The 21,163-nt window shown below is 33.1% G+C and overlaps 2 protein-coding genes across 4 annotated transcripts in view; one reads left to right on the forward strand and one right to left on the reverse strand.

Moving 5' to 3' along the window:
- Positions 1-21,163, reverse strand: part of LOC148629532 (mutS protein homolog 5-like) — a 215,906-nt gene that overhangs the window by 49,720 nt on the left and 145,023 nt on the right. The gene's annotated exons all lie outside the window — the stretch shown is intronic.
- On the forward strand, positions 3,084-14,064 carry LOC148629534 (uncharacterized). Of its 3 annotated transcripts, XM_088553259.1 has the most exons (5): positions 3,084-3,175; positions 4,796-4,857; positions 6,745-6,922; positions 7,588-7,767; positions 9,641-14,064. In XM_088553259.1, the coding sequence occupies exons 3-5, from the start codon at positions 6,766-6,768 to the stop codon at positions 10,621-10,623; spliced, it is 1,320 nt and encodes a 439-aa protein (XP_088409385.1). In that variant the 5' UTR covers positions 3,084-3,175; positions 4,796-4,857; positions 6,745-6,765; the 3' UTR covers positions 10,624-14,064. The 3 variants fall into 3 exon arrangements, with proteins under 3 accessions (XP_088409385.1, XP_088409380.1, XP_088409390.1); XM_088553254.1 differs by lacking the exon at positions 4,796-4,857 and having other exon boundaries at positions 3,090-3,175; XM_088553264.1 differs by lacking the exons at positions 3,084-3,175; positions 4,796-4,857 and adding an exon at positions 7,290-7,373 and having other exon boundaries at positions 6,870-6,922.

Below are 21,163 nucleotides of genomic sequence, written 5' to 3' on the forward strand. Positions count from 1 at the left end.
TTTCATGGTGTGGACTTGTACTAGTATGAAAACCCCATATTCGTTGGCGTCTGTATAAAATCTACCTGCACTTATCTGCTGCAGCGTGCCCAATAGTAAATTTTGGTCTAGTAGTCGTTCGACACGTGGTGGGTACCTAATTTGTGTCGCCTGTTGCTAAAAAAAGTACCAAGGCAATATTTCTTAATAAAACTTGACGTACGTATTTAAAAGATCTGCACCTTTTAATTAATACCCCCTATATTCCTATTGCAAGTTGAAATAAACATTTTTTTTCAAGAAGAAAATGCCTATATTTGTTCGAAATTTGTAGCCCAGGCACACATATTTACCTTGCCTAGTGCTTATATTCCATGAAGAAGATACTTGTGTGTTGACAGATAAATGACGTTGGCGAAAGTCCATGTATTGCGAAGATAAGGTATTGGTCTTGTATTCATTTTCTATACATTAAAGGAAGTACTATCAGAAATATGTGTGATAAAACGCATACTTGCTAGATGACCTGAGAATACACTACCCTGGTGGTGGACAGGACGCATGCATCATTCTCCTTTCTTCCGTCTTATCCCTGTTTTCCACATCCCCTGTAACCTTTCTTTAACCTACTTTTAGTCTCTCCTTTTTAAAGACTTATTTTTTATAAAGATGGAACAAATATCTTGGTTTGTTCCCGTCCTTTTCGTTAACAAAATAGAAGTCTTGTTTCTTTGGTGGCGGATCCAAGACTTGCGAAAGAGGGTACCATCTGGCCCAGCTGTTTCCATTATCTATATTACAACCTAACTTTCTAAGCATAAAAACCCTTGGATTTGTTTTTCCACCTCGAGAACCTCAATTAATTTTTAATCGGCCGTTTTGAAAGTGAATGAGCAAAAATGTTACATCTGACCGAAACACTACAACCATGACGCCGTTACCATATTTTTTGTCACTCGAACACTATCTGGACACATGATTTTGACACGGATATACCTTCTCACCAAGTTCTATACGACTTACGTAGCCTCCCATTTATAAGAATCGATTGTCACAAGACATAGACATTTGTTTATATAATAAATTGGCAAAGAATCCACCAAAAATATGTTTCTTATTAGTCGAATATATACGATTCGTAAAGTTATAAGTAGCCCATTACTTCAGCTTAAATACGACCGCAGAAAAATCGCGGTCGAATAATGGTATGACACTGTGACACTTCGTTTTCGTGCGATAACTTGAATATTGGTTGGTCTTCATAAAATTTTATAACAATGTTCCAAACCACAAAAGGAAGGTAAGTATTGATTTCGAGGTTATGGTCCCATCCGTTTCAGAGTGAGTTGCCAAAAAGAGACCAAAAACAAACATTTTATAGAATTTAACTTTACAACTCCAGTAAAAGCATCTTTTAGAAGGAATGTTTATGATGCTGTTCCGCAGTATTCTATATAACACAATGGTCAGACTGGTATTGATTTTAGGGGTAATGACTTGAACATTTTATAAATTAGGGACCAGAAACATGCACGCATTTTTCTGATGTCCAGACAATAACTCGACTATTCGAAATTTTATAACAAGGTGCCATACCACCAAAGAAGGCTTGGATTGATTTTGGAGGTAAAGACTTGAAGAGCAAAAGGGCCTAAAACAAGCATTTTCCGTATGTCCGAATAATAACTTAAGTTTAATAGCATGAATCTTAAAAAAAGTTTTACTACAAGGTGCTATAGTACCATAGGAAAACTGGAATTAATATTTGGGGTTTTGAGAAGAGCCAAATAAAAAATAAGGGCCAGAAACTGCAAGGTACCATGATCCAAAGGAAGGGTGGGATTGATCAGAGGTTTTGACCGGAACTGTTCAGGAATGAGGGCCAAAAAAAAGGAACCACATTGATACCGGTCAAATATTTATCTTGTGTCAATTATCTACTTTAGTATCAAGTTGAAATGGTGTGTCCATATTTGCCCCAACTACTAATGGTTCCACCTTTGTTGTAGTATCAAGCTGCACTTTCTTCTTCATGAAACCATATTTTCAATAGGAACGCATCCAACACGGACTTTGAATGTTCCTGTTCTCTGAACATCAGAGAGTGGATATGTGGGAAGATCTCCCGCATGTCAATTATTTCATGTGGGATGCATTGCGTGACAAACGGTATAAGATTAAATAAACATAATCCATGTAAAGTGTTTATTGTTCATTTACATTAAACCACTTTGAAAAGTCAAATTGTTTTTTTTTCTGAATTTAAAACACTGCAACTGACTTCATAATTAAAATATGTCAAGTCTAATATACCAGATAAATGGCCTCAGGAAGTCAATCTGATATATTCTAACACGAAGACTTCGTATATGTTCTCTCTGTGTCAGCATTACTTACAGGCACAGCCAGCATATCTTTGCTAATTTACTCAGAAGTAAAATTGTAATTTCGCAGAGAATATGTCTTCGTCTGCCACATCGCCCCCTTTCCACCCAGAATGTTTCAGTTCCCCACGCAGTGCCGGATCCTGCAGGGGGTTGGCACTCCCTTTTATTAGAAATTATATAATTTTCATGTGTAAAATTGACAAAAAGGTAAATAATTTCCTAGCATCCCCTTTTTCTGCGGAACATCGGCTTGCACAAACATTTCAATGTGTCTATATCCGGCCCTGACTTGTTACATATGGGGGGGGGGGGGGCTCCATATCGTAACTAGATGTATATGCATGACATAACAGTTCGTGTAATACCTTTAAGCTGATTTGTCGAATGGACCCAAACCATTGAAGGTGGAAACCGCAACGTAACTTATGTAAAAGATTTTTAAACTATGAAAGAATGCACATTTAAGGGAGTGTACTCTCAATTGCATTTTTCATTTGCTATTGAGCTTTTGAATGCGAGAGTTTTTAGCATCCCGCGCGGGAGATACATTTTTAATTGTTGGCTCTTGAAAGTGCGGGAGTGCACCGTAAAGTACATGCGCGAGGGTAAAATGTATTCATATTATCCTGCTACTTAGGATTTTTATAGTAGACTAGAAGTGATAGGTATACATATATTTACATTCAATATTTGGCGGGAAATGTTATTATTTCCCGTGTAGAAGGGAGGTAAATTGGTTTTCTTTTTAGCAACACCATAACAAACTATATACAAATGAATGAGACTGAGCGTCTATAAATATAGTATAGGTATACTTGAATTACATGTATGTTCTTTCTCCGTTAACACAGTTCAAAAAGTCACGGGACTTGCACATTATTTGATTAGACGCTATCAACTATAGAATCACAGGTCGAAATTTCTTCTGACATACGATATATACTAAATGTTAGAGATTATCTGGCAAGTTGGGGTATGGAGGAACGGAATTCCAACCTCTTACGGTGTAGGAGTACCTCTGACCCTGCCCCCTCTTTTTATTTGGATATTGATAACTCAAGTGCTTGCTCCCACTATCAAATATGCAGATATGTACTTCCTAATGTAAGAGGTTGGAATTCCATTCCGATGGCACCAACTGTGTGACCAAGTGAGAAAATAGCTTGCCAGACAACCCCTAGCACTGCTGGATTATCAACAACTAAGGGGGTTTTTAACATCCTTTACTACTCTTACATGTCTCGCTCGGAGGGGATGGAGTATCAAATATGCAGCCCAATTAACATACTATTAGTTGGGCTGAATATTTAATAGTGGGAGCAAGCCTCAATGTGATAACATATGTCTGGTTGCATTGTCATGGAAAAAATTCAGTCTAGCATCTAATTGGTGTAACTCAGTTAATATGACCAGGGTAAATTAAAATTCCAAAACCAGAGAAACTGCTGGTCTTAGGTACAAGGGTTTTGACAGAAGTCCTAAAATTTACTGTTAAATTACACAACTTTAATCATTTACAAGTATTAACATAAATATTTAAGATCACTTGCCTGCTCAGAACACTGTCAAGTAAAGCATGCAGTAAAATATACAACTCAGCCTTGAATTATTTAATTCTCAAATAAAACCATGCAGAGTTTTTTTTCTAATCTGGTTCCCTTGTCAATATAATAAGCGACCCTAGGATCGCTAAAATATAGACTCAGGTCACCAGCGACAGATATGCACAATATGTGAGTAAATTGCCAATTATGAAAAAAAGTAAAAACCAAGATGAAATTATCTAAATTGACTTATTTATTGTGCATTTGTATCGAAAGGTAATCTAAGTAATTTGAAAGAAATATTTAAATGTTGCTTTTAAAAAATTGAATATTTGAATGTATAAAATTAATAAAATAACGTTCTATCCACTCAGCCAATCAAAAGACAGAAGACGTCACTGGTGACCTGCAGTTATATTTGAGAGAAACTTGTGGAACAAAAATATTACCTGAGCTGCCAGATTAAGTTTTTTTAAAGTTCCATCAGATGTTTTTTTCTTCAAAATCTACATCTTTCAAAACTAAGATTCAGCATCTGAAATTTAAATATTCCTGATTCTAAATATACAGAGCAAGCAGACATACATTGTCATTTCTTCAAAATTTGGTAAATTATGATACCATAGTTAATGCAGTGGTCCAGCTAAAATACCAACATCAATAAATACAAAATATTGAAGTTTTCATTAAAACCTTGTTACTATTTTTAACTTTGTGTATGTTTACTAGATGTTAAGGCTACAGAATATGCATTTCTAACCCAAAGTATGTCTTGGTTGGTTAAGCTATAGATTTATTTGAAAATTTTATGTTTACACTTATATTGTAAACAAAATATATTTGTTATAACATGATTAATACACAGTGGACTAAGCTTTTTTGTAGATTACTGAATTAAGAAGCGATTTATCAAACATGTTCTTGAAATTGTGCATAAAAATAATTTGGTAAGTAATGTTGCAGACTTTTACTGTAGCAGGATCTTAATATGCCAGTTGTTAGGGAAATATATTGATTTTAAGCTTATTATTCGTAAAGTTATTAACAGTATTTTTCACTAGCAGATCTAAAGGGGGTCTAAGGATTGGAATCTTGCCCTTTTGTTGGAAAATTTTGTTATTTTGGAAAAAAATGAGCAAATAATAGTAGCCTTAAACCTTTACAGATTTTTCATCATTTCATACAGAAAGAAAGATAACTATTGTAAATACAGTAAATGGTTCTGTTCTTTTTTCATAGATAAAAATTTGGACTAGTTTGTTTTCATATAAACAATCCAAGTCTAAGTAAACAATATTTTAAAGATTTCATAACCAAATCACCTTTAATTTTCTTTTTTTGAGTTGATTTAATTTATCTTTAGTAGTGATTGGATTTAGAAGGGGCATGTATCATTTATTACATTTTCCATTTACTAAGGATATTAAAGAATGGCCCATTGAAATTCTGATTGTATTTTAAAAAAGGCCCATTCTCAAAATTAAATCCTAATTACTTTTAAAGTACAGATTAACAATATGTACATACTAGTTATAATTGTTATGCTTTCATATGAATGTTTACAACAAGTCGTAGGGATCGTCAAAGCAATATTGAGCATACTGGGAATACACCAAAATTTAGCTGGTCTTTAAGGCCGTATTTGGAGATTAACAAGCCTTGATGAGAACTGTATATATGAATGATAGTGGTTGTGTTACATGTACATGTATGTTATGATGCTGTCATCATTGTCATTGTTAATTTTTTGGTTTCCATGCAATAACTTTAGTTTTAGTGAACCAAATGTAATGAAATTTTGAAGTATTGTTTTTTGTGGCTAGAGAAAGCTTGCTATATAAAATGGGGTTACTCATTGGCCCCTACCATTCTAAAAAGGGCAGAAAGTGGTAAAATACTGAGAAAGTTCTTAAATTCACGTATACCAATTTTTGTGTATAAGGGAAGAAACACAAGTTCATGAATTCTTGAACTCATGGTCATGAGCTTTTTAGTATTCACATCAATGGGAATCTCCTTTCTTGTCGGAACTATATTCTGTGGATTAGCTTACCACAAAATTGGTACCCCACGAACAATAGTACTTTCACAGTAGGTGTTTATTTTAAATTGCTGTGGAAGGTTTATTTCTCATTCAATTTTGATTTTTTTTAAGAATGTTAACAGATTTAAAATAGCATTTAGCATTTTCTGCAAGGGGCCAAAGTGGAGCCACACCCAAAAAATATATTTTTTTTAATTTTTTGGTCCCTTTTAATTTTTTTTTTAATTGGATTAATTATAAATCCCTGTCTGCATTTTGCAATCAGTATTCGAATATTTCCCACTGTTTTTGAGTAACAAGGGGTCAGAGGGGCCAAAATCGTCATTTTTTGGAAGACTGTTATTTTCAATATTTTTCTCTAGATTTTATTGACTGAAAGCAGAACTTTTACTTAAATTAAATTTCAAAATATTGTGCAATATTGTGACCAAACTAGTTGTTGATAATGAACTGTAAGTCCCTATTTTAGAATGAGTTAAAAACAAAGTGGACAAAGTTTGGCTGGCTGTCGTCATATCATTCTGTGCTTGGCAAAGCTTTTAATTGTATAGTTTATTAAATTATTATTACATGTAGGCTTGAAGATCTTTCTTTGTCCCATATTTAAAGCACTTAATCTTCCTTGTCAAAGGAATGTACAGTAGGAATAGTTTTAAGGATGTACCAGACTTGGTTTGAAAAAAAGTCCTTTAGTGAAACTTACCTGGGATAAAGAAATTGATTGTAACCTCCTGCCAATGGAAATTAGATTGTTGTTTTGTTGGAAAACTAAATTGTATTTTTATTACAGATCAGGTTAACAGCAGTAAACATGGGTCAAATAATGTCTGGTCCAGGGGGCTGTATAATCACCAACCAGGATGGTGTCAATAAATGTGTTCCATTTAGCAAGTACAAACCAATACCTGCCAGTGAGAGACATCCTTCTGGTGAACTCATGTTAGAAGTTAAAGGTCCTTATGTAACTTGTAAGTAATTGGATAGAAAGTTATTCATTTGTTTTCATTTATTTTTTGGGGAGGAATATTATACAGGCTCTGAAGCTGGCATTTTTTTTTATTTTTAAAAGAAAAGGTGTAACATTAAATGTGTGTAGGTAGACAACTATGAAGAGAGAGAAACTCCTTTAAAGTCCAAGAGTATGTTATAAGTCTTCAAAGAGGACCATACAGTTTTTACAGCAAGATTTTTGATATTTGTCTTTACAGGACATACTGCAGTATAATGCTACAATTATTTTGTTTGTCCACACATTGTACAAAAATTGGTAGAGGGGTATGAATACTTTTGTGTCATTGTGTGTTCTCTTGGAAGAATATACTTATTGTTTTGCAGGATTTTTAATTGGAACTACTTGGCCGTAATATTGTAAAATAATGGTTTTGCAATTGGCAGAGTTTTAACATAAAAAAATTGAAGGTGGGTATACCATTAGCTTAACACATTTTTTTTACATCCTGATAATGCTGGTGTATGACATAGTAGGCATTTTGTCTCCATCTAAAAGGGAAGGCAATATGAAAGCATTGGGTAATGACAAATATTGATTGCATTGGCTTTTTCATTCAGAACTTTTTTAGTGCTAATTTTTTATTTGTTCTCTGAAAGTTCATGATTTTTTTCTTATTATCAGACAGAAATTACTATCATTGGATGAACTGTCAGTTTGTACCAAATGATGATACTCAGATTGTTGTGACCTGTGCTTCCTATGACATGGGGAGGAGTATGCAACCATTTATCAAACTAAACAACTTTCCACACGGAAAAATTCACCAATTTAATGTGGAGCATTTACGGACTGGTAAATTAAGTAAGTGAATGTTTATATTATCATGATTGTACCAATATTTTTTTTAATTGTCCAAGTTAGATTTTTAAGGAATAATCATATGGGCATGGTATCAAAATTTGATATTGTAAACATTGGACTAAGAATCACTATACAGTAATTGCTTTAATTAAAAACCATCATGGCTGAAATATCTACCAAAAAAAGTAAAATTTTGTAAAATTTTAAACAAACTGCATGCTCTTAACTACTGTATAAATTGAACATATTTGTACTGCCTCCAATAAAGTTGGAATCACTTTGTCTATTCATCTCTTTTGCCTGTCCACATATTTTGTGAGCAAAAATCCTCCTAAACTTCTCATTGGATTCTCATGAAATTAAATAGATAGGTTATGCATTATCACATGTAGATTTACATGAAGGAAAATAATTAATGTCTGATACCTCTGAAGGGAGATAATTGATTAGACCCTGATAAATGCAAAATCTCTTAAACAGCTCTTTAGATTTTATTGAAATTTTGTAGGAAGGTTAGGCATCACATGAAATGAAATAAAAGATGGTAATTATTGTCAGATAACTTTTAAGGAAGATTCTTCATCTAGAAAATTTTAGAAGTTAATACTTTTTTAATACAACTCCCAATGCAAAAAAAAGTTTAACTCTTGCCATAGTGAATTGTCAGATGTTGGGCTCACCAGGGGGGCAAGACATGATCAAAAGTGCTTTTATCCCTCGGGTTGTACTCTGTAAAGGCTATTAAAGTAAATAAGGTTCGTTATAGTGGAAATAGGGATATTTTTCAGGTTTTTGCGAGTTAATACTAGCATTTGATGTAGTAAGAGTGGTGACAGACATTAATATCTTATTTACTGTAAATTCATGGTGAAAGAAAGCATTATGGATCATTGCTGTCGGTTGAGGGACTAAGAAATGAGCCCAACTCCTCAAAAAAACTTTTTGCAGCCATTGTAAACTCGTGACCTCTTGTTCAGGCCTCAAATCAGTATTTTTATTTTTGCAAATCCTTAGTAAAGTAGCCTTAATTAAACCCTTTTTTCATGGTATTTGGTGGATGTTTCATTTTTTTACAAAAGCGATTGCAGCCAATATTCAAAAAAAAAGAATTCTAGATTATTTAAATTAAATCCTAACAAGCTCAAACTTGGTGTCTTCATAAAACAGGTTGTGGTGACAGGTTCATGATTACCATGACAGTAGGGGCCACAAAGGGGCAGAAAAATGCATTTTTTGAAAAAAATTTTCTGAAAATTGGCTTTAAATTTAACATCAGTATTTAATGGTAAGGTCAGAAACCTGCTTCATCCATAAAATATAGCTATTGAACTCATTTTTGGGCCATTTGGCAAAGGTGTAAGGCCTTCAGATTTCATTGTCTGGAATGAGTGGGGTACAGTACACCTCTGGGAAAGCTCTGTAGGATTTCTTTTCGGTCCCATACCATACCAAAATTGTCACTTCATTTGATGGAAGCCTTTCAAGTCAAATTAGCCTAATAAGTGTTTAGAAATCCATGTCTAAAGCCCTCTACAATCCCCAGGAAAGAGGGGGTGTTTTAAAAAAAGGACATCAAATGGTGTCATTATGATGTGAAAGGTTAATGCACATTCACTCTGCTTGCAAATATAAAAATGTGCTTTCCTTAGCTAAAAACAAGATATCCTGAACCCAAAAAAGTGGAAAACAGACCAAGACTGAATATGACATTTTGTTGAAATATTAGCCATCAAATATAAGTATGCAAGTTTATTGAAGGAAGATGATAGTTACTATCTAATGGCTTAAATGAACATTTGTTTCTTAACTAATTGCTATTAGATTTAGCTCAGATGAATATAATATTTTTGCTGATTTTTTTTTTTTTTTTCAGAATGTGAAGCTGTGAGTCGCACGTGTAGTACTACATTTCCTAAGGTGCAAGTCCATCCAGATTCAAACTATGTTTGTTTCTTAGATTCTACAGATGTCAAAATTTTTCACAGGACTGAAAATTTAGGAATTCATAGCAAGGCATATGAGGCTGGTTTTAGACGATATCGTTCATTTGCTTTGTCACCTGATGGAAAAAGAAGTTGTATTTTATCCAGACAGGGTTATAACAATTATGAATTGCTAATATATGGAGTGAACGCCAGCATGTATTGTGATGTTAACATCCATTGTACTAAACTTGATAAAGATTTCCGAGGGACTGGCAAAGAAGTAGTGGACTGCCGATGGTCTCCTGATAGTAGCCATGTAGCTATAACCATATCCACAGGCTATTTGTTATGTGTAAATGTTAAAGCAGGAACTATATCATGTAATGTGTTTTCTGATATTTTACCTGACTTGCTTTTAAGCAATATCTTTGCATATGACTTTGATCAAAGGTCATGTTACCAAATCATGGCAGTTGGTGATTCTCTTGGATATTTAAACATCATCAATGTAGAGGATAAACAAATTATATGTAAGTCACAAAGGTTAGGATGTGGCAACATAGACTGTCTGGTGTATTCTCCAGAGGCTGACTTAATAGGTATTGCCTTACACGACTTTAAACTCCACTTATGTGATTCCAATACTTGTGATATAGTCTATTCCATTAATATGTGTGATGATTGTCCATATTTAAACAATTTTCATGGGTTACAACAGTACCCCATGATTACATCAATGTCATTTTCAAGATCAGGAGAACAGCTAGCTGTTTGTTGTTATGATGGGTACCTTAGGATGTGGCAAATGCCACTTAATCTTAATCTTAAACTATTGTGCAAACTACAGGTTTTAAGACTGGTACAACAAGGGGACATAAAAAATCTACCTCTCCCATCTGCACTTAAAGATTATCTTTTACCCTTACCTTAATTTCAATTAAATATAGTTATCTAGAACTTTCCAGTTTTTCTACAACCCCAATAAATGTGTGGTATAATGGTTTGGCATTGTCGTCCACCGTAGACACTTGCTTTCCTTGCAATAACTTGGATATAAGTTGGCTGATCTTTATAAAATATAATATATAAAGTTTCAAAACTGCAAAAGGAATATTTTTAATTATTTTAGGGGTTATGACCTGAACCATTTTGGAATTAGGGGCCAGATAGGGGCCAAAACAAGCATTTCATTGAATTTTAACTATATAACTTCAGTAAAAGCATATGGATATTGATAATATTGTTTCACAACATTCTATACCACAAAGGTCATACTTGGATTCTTTTTTAGGCTTGAGACTTAAACCTTTAGGAATGAAGGGTCAAAAAGGGGCCAGAACAGGCCTTTTCCTGATGTCAAGACAATAACTTAACTGTAAGGTCAAATAAAAAAATATGTGTAAACATATTGAATAGTAGGGTCAATAGAGATTTTTTTATTTTTTATTTCTAGCTTTCTTCACAAGTTTTAGTTGTTATTTTCATTATTTAATACTGCCTTTAACCTCAATATATTCTCAAATTCTGTTTATCCAAACCTTAGTCCTCCTTGTAATGGTAGAGATGGCTCTGAGTTTTACAAAAAAGAAAGAAGTGAATAGCAAATTAGGTCGGTCAGATTAAAAAAAAATCATTTTGGCAAAAAAAGTATGGGGTTGGCGGTAAAAACTAGGGTCAGTCGGGTGACAGAAACTATACATATTTTTATTTGGCCGACATGTAAGTAAAATGATCTCCTCGAAATTGTACTTCCAAACACCATACCACCAATGGAATCCTGAAGTTAATTTTGGAGTTTTGACTTGAATTAATTAAGAATTAGGATTCATAAAGGGGCTAGAAACAAGCATTTTCCATATTTTTGGATGATAACCAAAGTAAAAGGGAACAAATCTTTTGTAAATTGTACCACTAGTAACATGCCCTCAAAGCAAGCTTTGGATTTATTCTGGGGGTTGTGATTGGAACCACTTAGGAATAAGGGGCCTAAAATGGGACACTCTGATTCCAGTCAAATTCTTATCCTGTGTTAAACTTCTAATGGCAATCAAAATTCAAAGCTGTAAAGTTTCAATAGTGTGTCCATACTTTCCTCAAATATTCAGGGTTCAAACTGTGCAATCATATTAAGCTGAGCCTGCAAAGCATTTTTGTTGTTATTTATAATATCTTAATGTGTTCTTTTCATTAATTTGTGATATATTTTACAAACAGAACCCCTTTGTTAGTCTCTAGAAGAGTTGTTTTTAATATGACTGCAAAAATTTGTGGTTGTATATTGGTTTGGCATTCTGTTTGTTGAGGTCTCAAGACACTTGGTTTCCATGCAATATTTCATGAATATTTGTTGGTTGATTTTAAAAAAATTATGTAACAAGGTTCACAGCCACAAAAAGAAGGTTGGTATTGATTTTTAGCTTACCTGGACATAGACTATGTGAGCAATTGCCATCACTTAGCATCCATCATCGTCGTCATTAACGATTCTTCAAACATCATCTCCTCTGAAACTACTGAATATATTTAGTATATCCTGCACTAAATGACCATTTAGATTTTTGATATGTTAAAAAACATGGCCACTGTTACTAAAAATAGAACATAAAGGTCATACAGCAGATTTTTGCATATATCTCCAAAACTGTAAGGTTTAACCAATTCTAACAACAGGTAAAAATGTTCAGCACGATGAGATCTATCTGCAGTCTAATTTTGGTGAAAATCTGTTGACCACTTTGGAGTTAATACCCTTCTTTGCTTTTTTTTGCTTTTTTTTATGTTATTACTTTCAAAAATCGTCTCTTCAGAATCAACGGTACAGCATTTAATGAAAGTTGGTTTTACTGTTTATTAGGGTATCCTGCACAAAATGACTGCTTGGATTTGTTATTGGTGAAAAAAAAAAACATGGCCACTGTTACTAAAAATAGGACATAGTTGCAAATAACTCAAAAACAGTTGAATTTAGCAAAACTTTGATGTGAATGATATTGTTCACCATCATAAGATGTACATGTACCTTTGCCAAAATTTTCCAAATGATTTGTTGACTATTGTAGGATTTATGGCCCCTGAAACAGATTTTTTTTTTTGTTATAATGTGTTTAACTCTCTGAAACCAATTGCAACAAAATTTAATAGAAGTTGGCATTTTTTTTTAGGGTTTCCTCCACAAACTATTCATTGAACATGGCTGTTATTATTAAAATTAGAAAATAGTGTTCAAAATTCTTTTTTTGCTATTTTTTCCTCAACTATAGAAGAATAATGAAAATGAAAGCTACCCATAAGATAAACATGATATTTTGACTGGCAGAAGTGAAATTATTTTTTGGCGGCCATTTTACGACCATTTTCACCAGTTGCTCAGATTCCTACTTAAGGGAACTAGGTGTTTTAAGTTGAATGGCGATGACAAAAGATCATTCTGTGCGGCCATTTTCCACCTAATTTTTTAATGCTTTGATTTCAATGATCATTGGTTTATATAGTAAACATGGTCTCCTGAAATGAATGGTGATGATGAAAATGTTGGATAGCCATGGCTTAACTTCATTTTATGTTCTTTTTCAACAAATGTATACTGGGCTAATGCCCCCTCAGATCCAGTGGAATAACAGGGAATACTGAGACCCCTGCCCTAATTCTTTCCAGAGGTTCTAAAAACACTTTGAAGACATCCATCATTTTACAGTGCATAATAACCCTTTTGAACTTACAGCATTTTTATCAATATATGAGCTTTTTGAGCAGTTTTGTCTAACATGGTATCAAAGCATGATACCTTACTCAGTTAATAGGGTATTGTTTGCAAGGTGAGCAATTCAGGCTCTAGTTTGAGGGCCTTTTGTTTATTAGGGGCTATGGCCGTAACCATTTTGGAATAAGGAACCAAAAAGGAAATTAAAACATTCATTTCATAGAATGAAACTATTTTACTCCAGTGTTCCACAGTACATGTATTCACATGTTATACATGTAAACACCCCCTCCCCCCCCAAAAAAAAAATAAAGTAAAATAAATTAAAAACTTTTTTGGATTCTGATTAATTAGAATGGGTAACTACCAGTATTCAACAAATTGTTTCAGATATTTTTCTGCTTCATTCGTTTTTGACTTTCGCAAATTTGACAGTTCTTACATCGTTGAGAATTTTTCAAAAAAATTGCAATCAAATAAAATTGTGCAAATACATTATAATCATGAATGTTCCTCAGAACAAGTTGGAATATAGTCTAGGAAAGTATTTCTTCTCAAGGCTTGTTCCATTTTGTATATTTTATGTGATCATCACTGCTTTGATATAATAATCTGTTAGTAAATAATTTATTAGTTAGTTTTTTTTATATAAATAAAACTCTTTTCCAACAAGTCTTGAAATGAACCTTCATACATTAATAAACAATTTTGTCAACATGTGTAATATACATACTTAACAATACAAATACTTGCTGTAAATCTTCATTTTTTTCTCAGAACTAGCAAATGTTTCTGTCCATTCAGGACTTCTTTTGTTCAATAAGAAAGTTTCCCAATTTTTTCAATTACAACAGTAAAAATCACGCTCTTGTTTAGTTCAGGCGGAAAAGTTAATCATGCTGTTTATTGCCGTTGCTAATGACTTAAGTTACATTAAGACAAAAAATTTATTATTTTCAATTTAGATTAGGAATATCATTATTAAACATTAAATTATCTACGAAAAACTGTATCAAATATTAGCAAGACAAAGCCACAACCTTTCATTAAAATGATTTTGAGTGGGGATACCTTTAATCAAAAATGGATCATGCCTAGTGTTTGGTCACAAAAAATCAGGAAAAAATAGACAAGTCTATGGCAAGCCAAAGTGGACAAATATCTGTATATTGTAATATTAGAAAATGAATTTTTAATACTACAAAATCAGTTTTTTAATATTAGAAATGCATTTTGTAATATTAAAAATTCATTTTCTAATATTATAAATTCCTGATTTAGTAATATTATAAAATATCACACATTTTGTAATATTACAAATTGAATTTGTAATATTAGAAAATGAATTTGTAATATCAAAAAATCCCTTTGCAATATTGCAAAATCGGCCACATTTTTTTAATATTACAAAATGATTTTCTAATATTAAAAAATCCCAACTGAATAGGACAAATCCATTTTCTAATATTAGAAAATCAATTTTCTTATATTAAAAAATCGTTTTTAAATGTTAGAAATTCAATTGAATTTTTGATATTAAAAAAGTGTTTTGTGATATTGGAAATCTAATTTGTAATATTGAAATATCATTTTTTAATATTAGAAAACACTTATTTTTTAATATAAGAAATTCATTTTCTAATATTACAAATTCGTTTTCTCCTCTTACACTACTGGACATATTGGAACCAAACTAAGTATGAATGTTCCTTGGGGTATTGTACATATATTTGATGTAGTGATTTTTGAACCGTCGAAAAACCGTTACTAAAAATTGAACATAGAGGTCAGACAGTAGTTTTTGGCATTTTATATCCCCAAAACAGTTATTTTAGCCAAAATCTTTCAATGGCTGAAATGGTCCTTATTATAAGGCCTTTAAAAGGATCAAAGTTTTCAGATGATTCTTTGTATTTGTAAGAGTTATTGCCCTTGAAAGGTGAAAAATGTTTTTTTTTTTTACAGTTTTCAGCCAGTATTTTGAAAACTATGATAGAAAGAAAGAAACATTCCAATTGCTGAAATGATCCTTATGATCAGTCCTACCAAAATTTTCTTGAGTCAAAATTATTGGACAACTCCTAGCTAAATTTATTGCCCTTAAAAGAGAAACTTTAACCAGGTGAGCGATTCAGGCTCCTTGGAAGCCTTTTGTTTAATAATAACTCTAATTTTTGTTATTTTTAACTTGTTGTATCATAATTCAGGATGTAACAGCAACAGTGGCAAAAAAATAACATGAGCCTACACATATTTTTACCAATAATTTTCTGAGAATCAGGCAAAATGTGTATTGGGTGTGGCACATGACGAAAATTACACAGAAATTTGAAGCATCCTCCAAGTATTTATACCTTTTAACCTCTAGTAATAACCATCAACAAAGTGTTTGCCTTTTTAGCTCTCTTGGCCAAAGGCCAAGTGAGCTTATGCCATTACTTTGCGTCTGTCGTTGTCGTCGTGGTGGACAAATTTTCAAAAATCTTCTCGTCTGAAACTACTATATTTATATAATTTATTCTGATAAAACCAATGTAGTACAAAGGTATGCAGAAAAACATATTATTACAAATTGCATTGAGTTGTACAGTTGCGGAGGGAAATACAATCAGTTTTTTAGAGGTCAGAAAGAATCCAGAGTGTCATTTATAATTCTAATGAATTTGCACAATTTTCTTAGTTTGGATTGCTGTTTTTGATTCATAACATCACTAAATTTTTAAATATTACAGTTAGATATGAATTTTTTATCAATGTAAAGCTTTCTATCGTTTCGAAAATTTGGACATTCCATCAGGTAGTGGTAATCATCACCAATGGCCTCTCTGCATACAGGGCATGTTCGTTGATTACGCCCTATATATTGGCCATCTGCCGCTTTCTATTGATAGTTTGTGGTTCGTTGTCCTAAACTTCGAAAGTGTAATAATATCTTTGTTGTTTAGTATGTTAAAATATTGTTCGAAGTTACGTGAATTCTTGAATAACCGATAGTTAATAGTTTTTGATGAGTTGTTGATGTTTCCTGCCCATTTCTGCTCATACTGGTCCTCTAGTCGTTGTTTTATTACGTGTTTTATATTAGTTGTATTTTGAAAAGTCCAAAGATACGAAAATCCACATTATCGAGAATATTTTTCATCTTGTCTAGAAGTCGTGATATAAATGTAGATATTTGCGTTAATCTAAATAGGTATTTAAATATGATTAAAGCAATTTTGTTTTCTTTTCCTGTTATCAGTTTTGTCCAAAACGATATCATTTTGGTTTGTATGTCTATGTATAACGGAAAACAACCCAATTCTCCATAAATGACATCATTCTGAGTCGATGATTTTAGGTGTAAGAGGATCTTATAAAATTTTAATTGTACTCTTTCCAAAATGTCAATATTTTCAAATCCCTATATTTCACATCCATATAGTAATATCGGTCTGACAAGTATATTGAATAGATCTATGTAGCACTTTATAGATCGATTATGCAGACGACCTTTCCTTAGAACTTCATACATAGCACAAGTTGCTTTGTCCTTGAGTTGCTGTTTGCATTGTTTAAAACAGCCAAATTTACTAAAGGTAATTCCTAAATAATTAAAGTTGTTTAATACTTCGATTTGACGGCCGTTGTAGTAGAAATTTGGATAATTTGTTCTTCCTTTTGAGAAAATAACTATCTTAGTTTTGTTAACATTAACTTTCATGTCTCGCAATAGTTTCTAAACTTGTTCAAGGCTTCTTGCAGTTGTTCTGGTGTTTCAGCTAAGATCGCTGTATCATCGGCATACAAGATTATAAAAAAGTTTAAGAAATATTCCTAGATTTTCTTCAATATCTGAACTTATCTTGTTCAATCCGGCAATATTTTCGGAAATGAGGTAATCTTCCAAGTCATTTAAGTACAAAGAAAACAGAAAAGGCGACAGATTTTCTCCTTGTCTAACGCCAACTTGGGAATAATGCCGAGGTTTGATTATCATAACTTAGGCTTGATTATATATTCTGGTACATATTGTAGATAATACGGAACATTTTACCGACTATATTGCTGCTTTATAATTTATTCCAAAGAGATTTACGATCAACAGTATCAAATGCCTTTTCAAAGTCTACAAATGCGCAGAATAGTTTCTTTTTAGAGTGTTGTTGAATTTCTATCAGGGAATTAAGGATGAATGCACAATCAATTGTTGAGTAGTTTTCTCGGAATCCGTTTTGGTTTTCTTTTAACAGTAATGTTTGCTCAGCAAAATTCTTGAGGCGCTCATTTAATACGGCTGTAAAAACTTTTCCAAAACAGCTAACAATGGTTATCGGTCTATAGTTTTTGGGGTCACCTTTTTCTCCCTTGTTCTTGTAAATCGGTTTTATAGTTCCTTGGGTCCATTTCGTAAGAATTTTTCCGGAATCGAATATCACATATCGAATATTTTCAAGTACACGTCTACTAGGATATGAGACGATGATTTTAGATATTCGTTGATCAGTCCGTCTTCTGCACAAGCTTTATTATTTTTCAAATTTTTGAATGCCTTTAATATTTCATCTTTGTTATTTCACAATTTAACATGTTATTAATTTCCTGTCCACTGTATCCTGTATTCGGGTCAATTTCGTGTGCTTCGTCATCTTCGGGTGAGCTCTGTTAAGTTCTTGGAACAAATTGTGCTCCTTTACTTGCTGACCTATTCATTCAATCTTATTAGGCTGACTTTATAGCTGATCTGATCAGAAAAGAAGAATATCGTTTGGCTAGATCATTCAATCTCAGTTTCCGCTATATAGATGACGTATTATCTTTAAACAATCCTAATTTCGGGGATTTGATACATCGCATCTACCCAAAAGAACTTGAGATAAAGGATACTACAGACACTGTGAAGTCAGCCTCATATCTTGACCTACACTTAGAAATCGATGGTAAAGGAAAACTATTGACCAAACTTTACAACAAACGTGATGACTTTTCATTCAAAATTGTCAACTTTCCTTTCATCTGTGACAACATCCCTTCGGCTCCTGCGTATGGAGTGTTCATATCACAACTCATACGTTATGCCAGAGCTTGCCGAAACTACGCAGACTTTTTGTATCGCGCTAGAACTCTAACAAATAGGTTTCTGGAACAGGGTTATGTTGCTACAAGATTGAAGTCATCACTACAGAAGTTTTATGGTCGTCATCATGAACTCGTGGATCGTTATGATGTATCCATCAGCATCATGAAAACTGATTTATTCAACGGGTTATAGTTTACCTTTCCTCGTTTGTCTACCCCGGACTTGACTTTATGAGCAACTCGGCGGGTGTTTCTAGAAAAGCAGAGGACGCTTACCGTAGCGGTGCACCTGGTCCATGCTCCCAGTTTTTAGTGGAGTCCGAGTTGCTCATTTACTTTTGTTACTTTGTATGTATGATTTTAGTTACTTTATGTTCTTTGTTGTGTGTGTCTGTTTCTCATGTCTGGTCTTTGTCCCTGGAATATATTCCTTTGATTACCGCTATAACCTTGGTTCCCTTGATTACTCTTTAACATATTACATTATATGTAGCATTAAAATATTGCTCAAAGAAAGATAACTCTTGAATTTTTCCTGGTTTCTGCTGTTTTTGTTTGTCATTTCAGATTTATCAGTGATCCTCTCATTTGTATATCAACAAATGTTCAGTTATCAACTATTATCAACAATTCGGCCACAGTTTGATATGAAGATTGGATTCCAGAAATGAAGTTTCAGTATATTTGATCCCTTGAGGACTCGATCAGTACATCGCAAAAGGACTCGACAACTTTCATAATACAGATGGACTCGCTCATTGTGTATGGTGTACAGGCACATTTGTTGCATGTTATAGACTTCGTGCTGTGCTAACAGATTGTTTAAGGGGTTTGGATATCTCACCTGTGTTTTCCACGGTGATCAAAATCTTATTTTTACATTACCATGACTTTTGGTGATGAATATTTATTGAATCGGTTGCCATACCAGCATTTTGCGGTAACCATTTGGAGATTTTCATCTTGCGATTTGCAGATATTTGATATTGATTGATAATGACTTTGACTGAATTGATTTTGATATTTTCTTATATTGAATATTGATTTGTATAAATTAAACTGTGGTCCTTACCGCCAACTGTTAGTTTTACTTTATCAGGCATCTTAAATAATAGCGAAGAGTAAGAAGTATATTCTGGAGGAACATAAACAACTCCCAAGAGTATATCGTCTTTTGGACTAATTTTGTTTGTTATTTTACACCATAACACAATTTTACATTCTGTATTAATATATTCAATAGTTCCCTTAAGATTTGTTTTGTATTCTATAGCCAAACCTCCTGATCTTCTCTTGCCAATTTTTGATCTGTTTTTTTTAAAATAAATTCGTATCCTTGTAAATCAATACTATCGATATCATCAAGTTTTCTTTCTACAAAGCCAGCAATGTCATTTTGTTTGATTAATTCGCAAAATTCAGGGTATTTATGTTTTGATATTATTCCACAACAATTAATGTACATAAGTTTTCAATAATTAGAATGCGTATTTAAAATGTTCGAGGACTCTCTCGACCTGTCCTACACATGTGTAGTGACATTTTCTTCATTTATAGGTTCGTTTGGGTCAGTTTCACGGCGAGTTCTTTTAAACCGACGTTCTGCTACGATCTTGTTTTCAACTTCTTGTGTTTGATTTTCACGGATCAGGATATCTCGGTATTCATTGATTGTAGTTTCAGATGGTTCGTACGGTTTTCCGTTTATATATAATTTGTCTCTCACTAGACCGACAGGATGCTAACGTTGCATGATTTATCATTTGGGTGTTCTGCACAAAATGTGCGTTGGGATTTTTGATCCGTGCAAAAACATGGCCAGTGTCACCAAAAATAGAACATAGGGTCAGAAGGTAGTTTTTTGCAAATAACTCAAAAACTGTTGCCTTTTGCAAATTTCTGGCTAGGTAATATTGTTCAGCATCAAAAGACTGTCCTATGCCGACATTTTCAAAACCATTCGTCAACTGATGTAGGAATTATGGCCCCTGAAACAGATTTTGTGTTTTTTTTCACATGTACCACTTTGAAAAGCTTCTCTTAAACTTAAATAGGCATATTTGTTCTTCATTGTATTGTGCTCAATTTAATGAGCGGATTGATATGGCGGCCAGTACTAAAATGGAACGTAGAAGTCGGAAGACAGTTTTTTAAAACTAATTTTAAAAAATTTGCCTTTAGCAAAATTCTGGTTCAGGTCATACAAGCATTCCCTGCATTTGACTATTCAGTTGATTTTAACTTAGCCTGCCTTACTCCTCAATTATTACAAATAAGCAAATAGTTAACCAGGTCAGGGATTCATGTTCTCTTGAGCCTTTAGTAAGATCTTAAAGGCCAAGTTAAGTTGAAAATGGGAGGAAAATTTTTCCGCACTTTTTCCCTAAATAGGCAGTAAAAAGATATCTATGTCACAGATGCTTCAGAATAAATTTAAATACCTTTTTGGTTGTTTTCTTGTTGTATTGAATATGTCGCAGACAAAAAAGACCAAACTGAGAAAAAAAATTGTGCCACCTATTGCCCGATTCTTACACAGAATGGCACTTAACTTGTGTATTTGCATGATATCATTTTTTATGGTTTCTTAGTCCTAATTTCCCCTGACCCTGCAACCCTCCTCTTTTTATTTGGATATTGATATGTCGGGTTATCCAAATAAAAAGGAGGAGGGTTGAAGGGTCAGAGGAAATTCGGACCAACAGTTTCTGTG

Source organism: Perna viridis, chromosome 1 (genome assembly GCF_037379345.1).
Source record: "Perna viridis isolate PV_CMFRI_1.1 ecotype Kerala chromosome 1, ASM3737934v1, whole genome shotgun sequence".
NCBI classification, from domain to species: domain Eukaryota; kingdom Metazoa; phylum Mollusca; class Bivalvia; order Mytilida; family Mytilidae; genus Perna; species Perna viridis.

Coding starts and splice junctions, on each gene's coding strand:
- LOC148629534 (XM_088553259.1), top strand. CDS start 6,766: ATGGGTCAAATAATGTCTGGTCCAGGGGGCTGTATAATCACCAACCAG. Junction 6,923..7,587: donor TAAAGGTCCTTATGTAACTT/GTAAGTAATTGG, acceptor TCTTATTATCAG/ACAGAAATTACTATCATTGG. Junction 7,768..9,640: donor TTTACGGACTGGTAAATTAA/GTAAGTGAATGT, acceptor TTTTTTTTTCAG/AATGTGAAGCTGTGAGTCGC.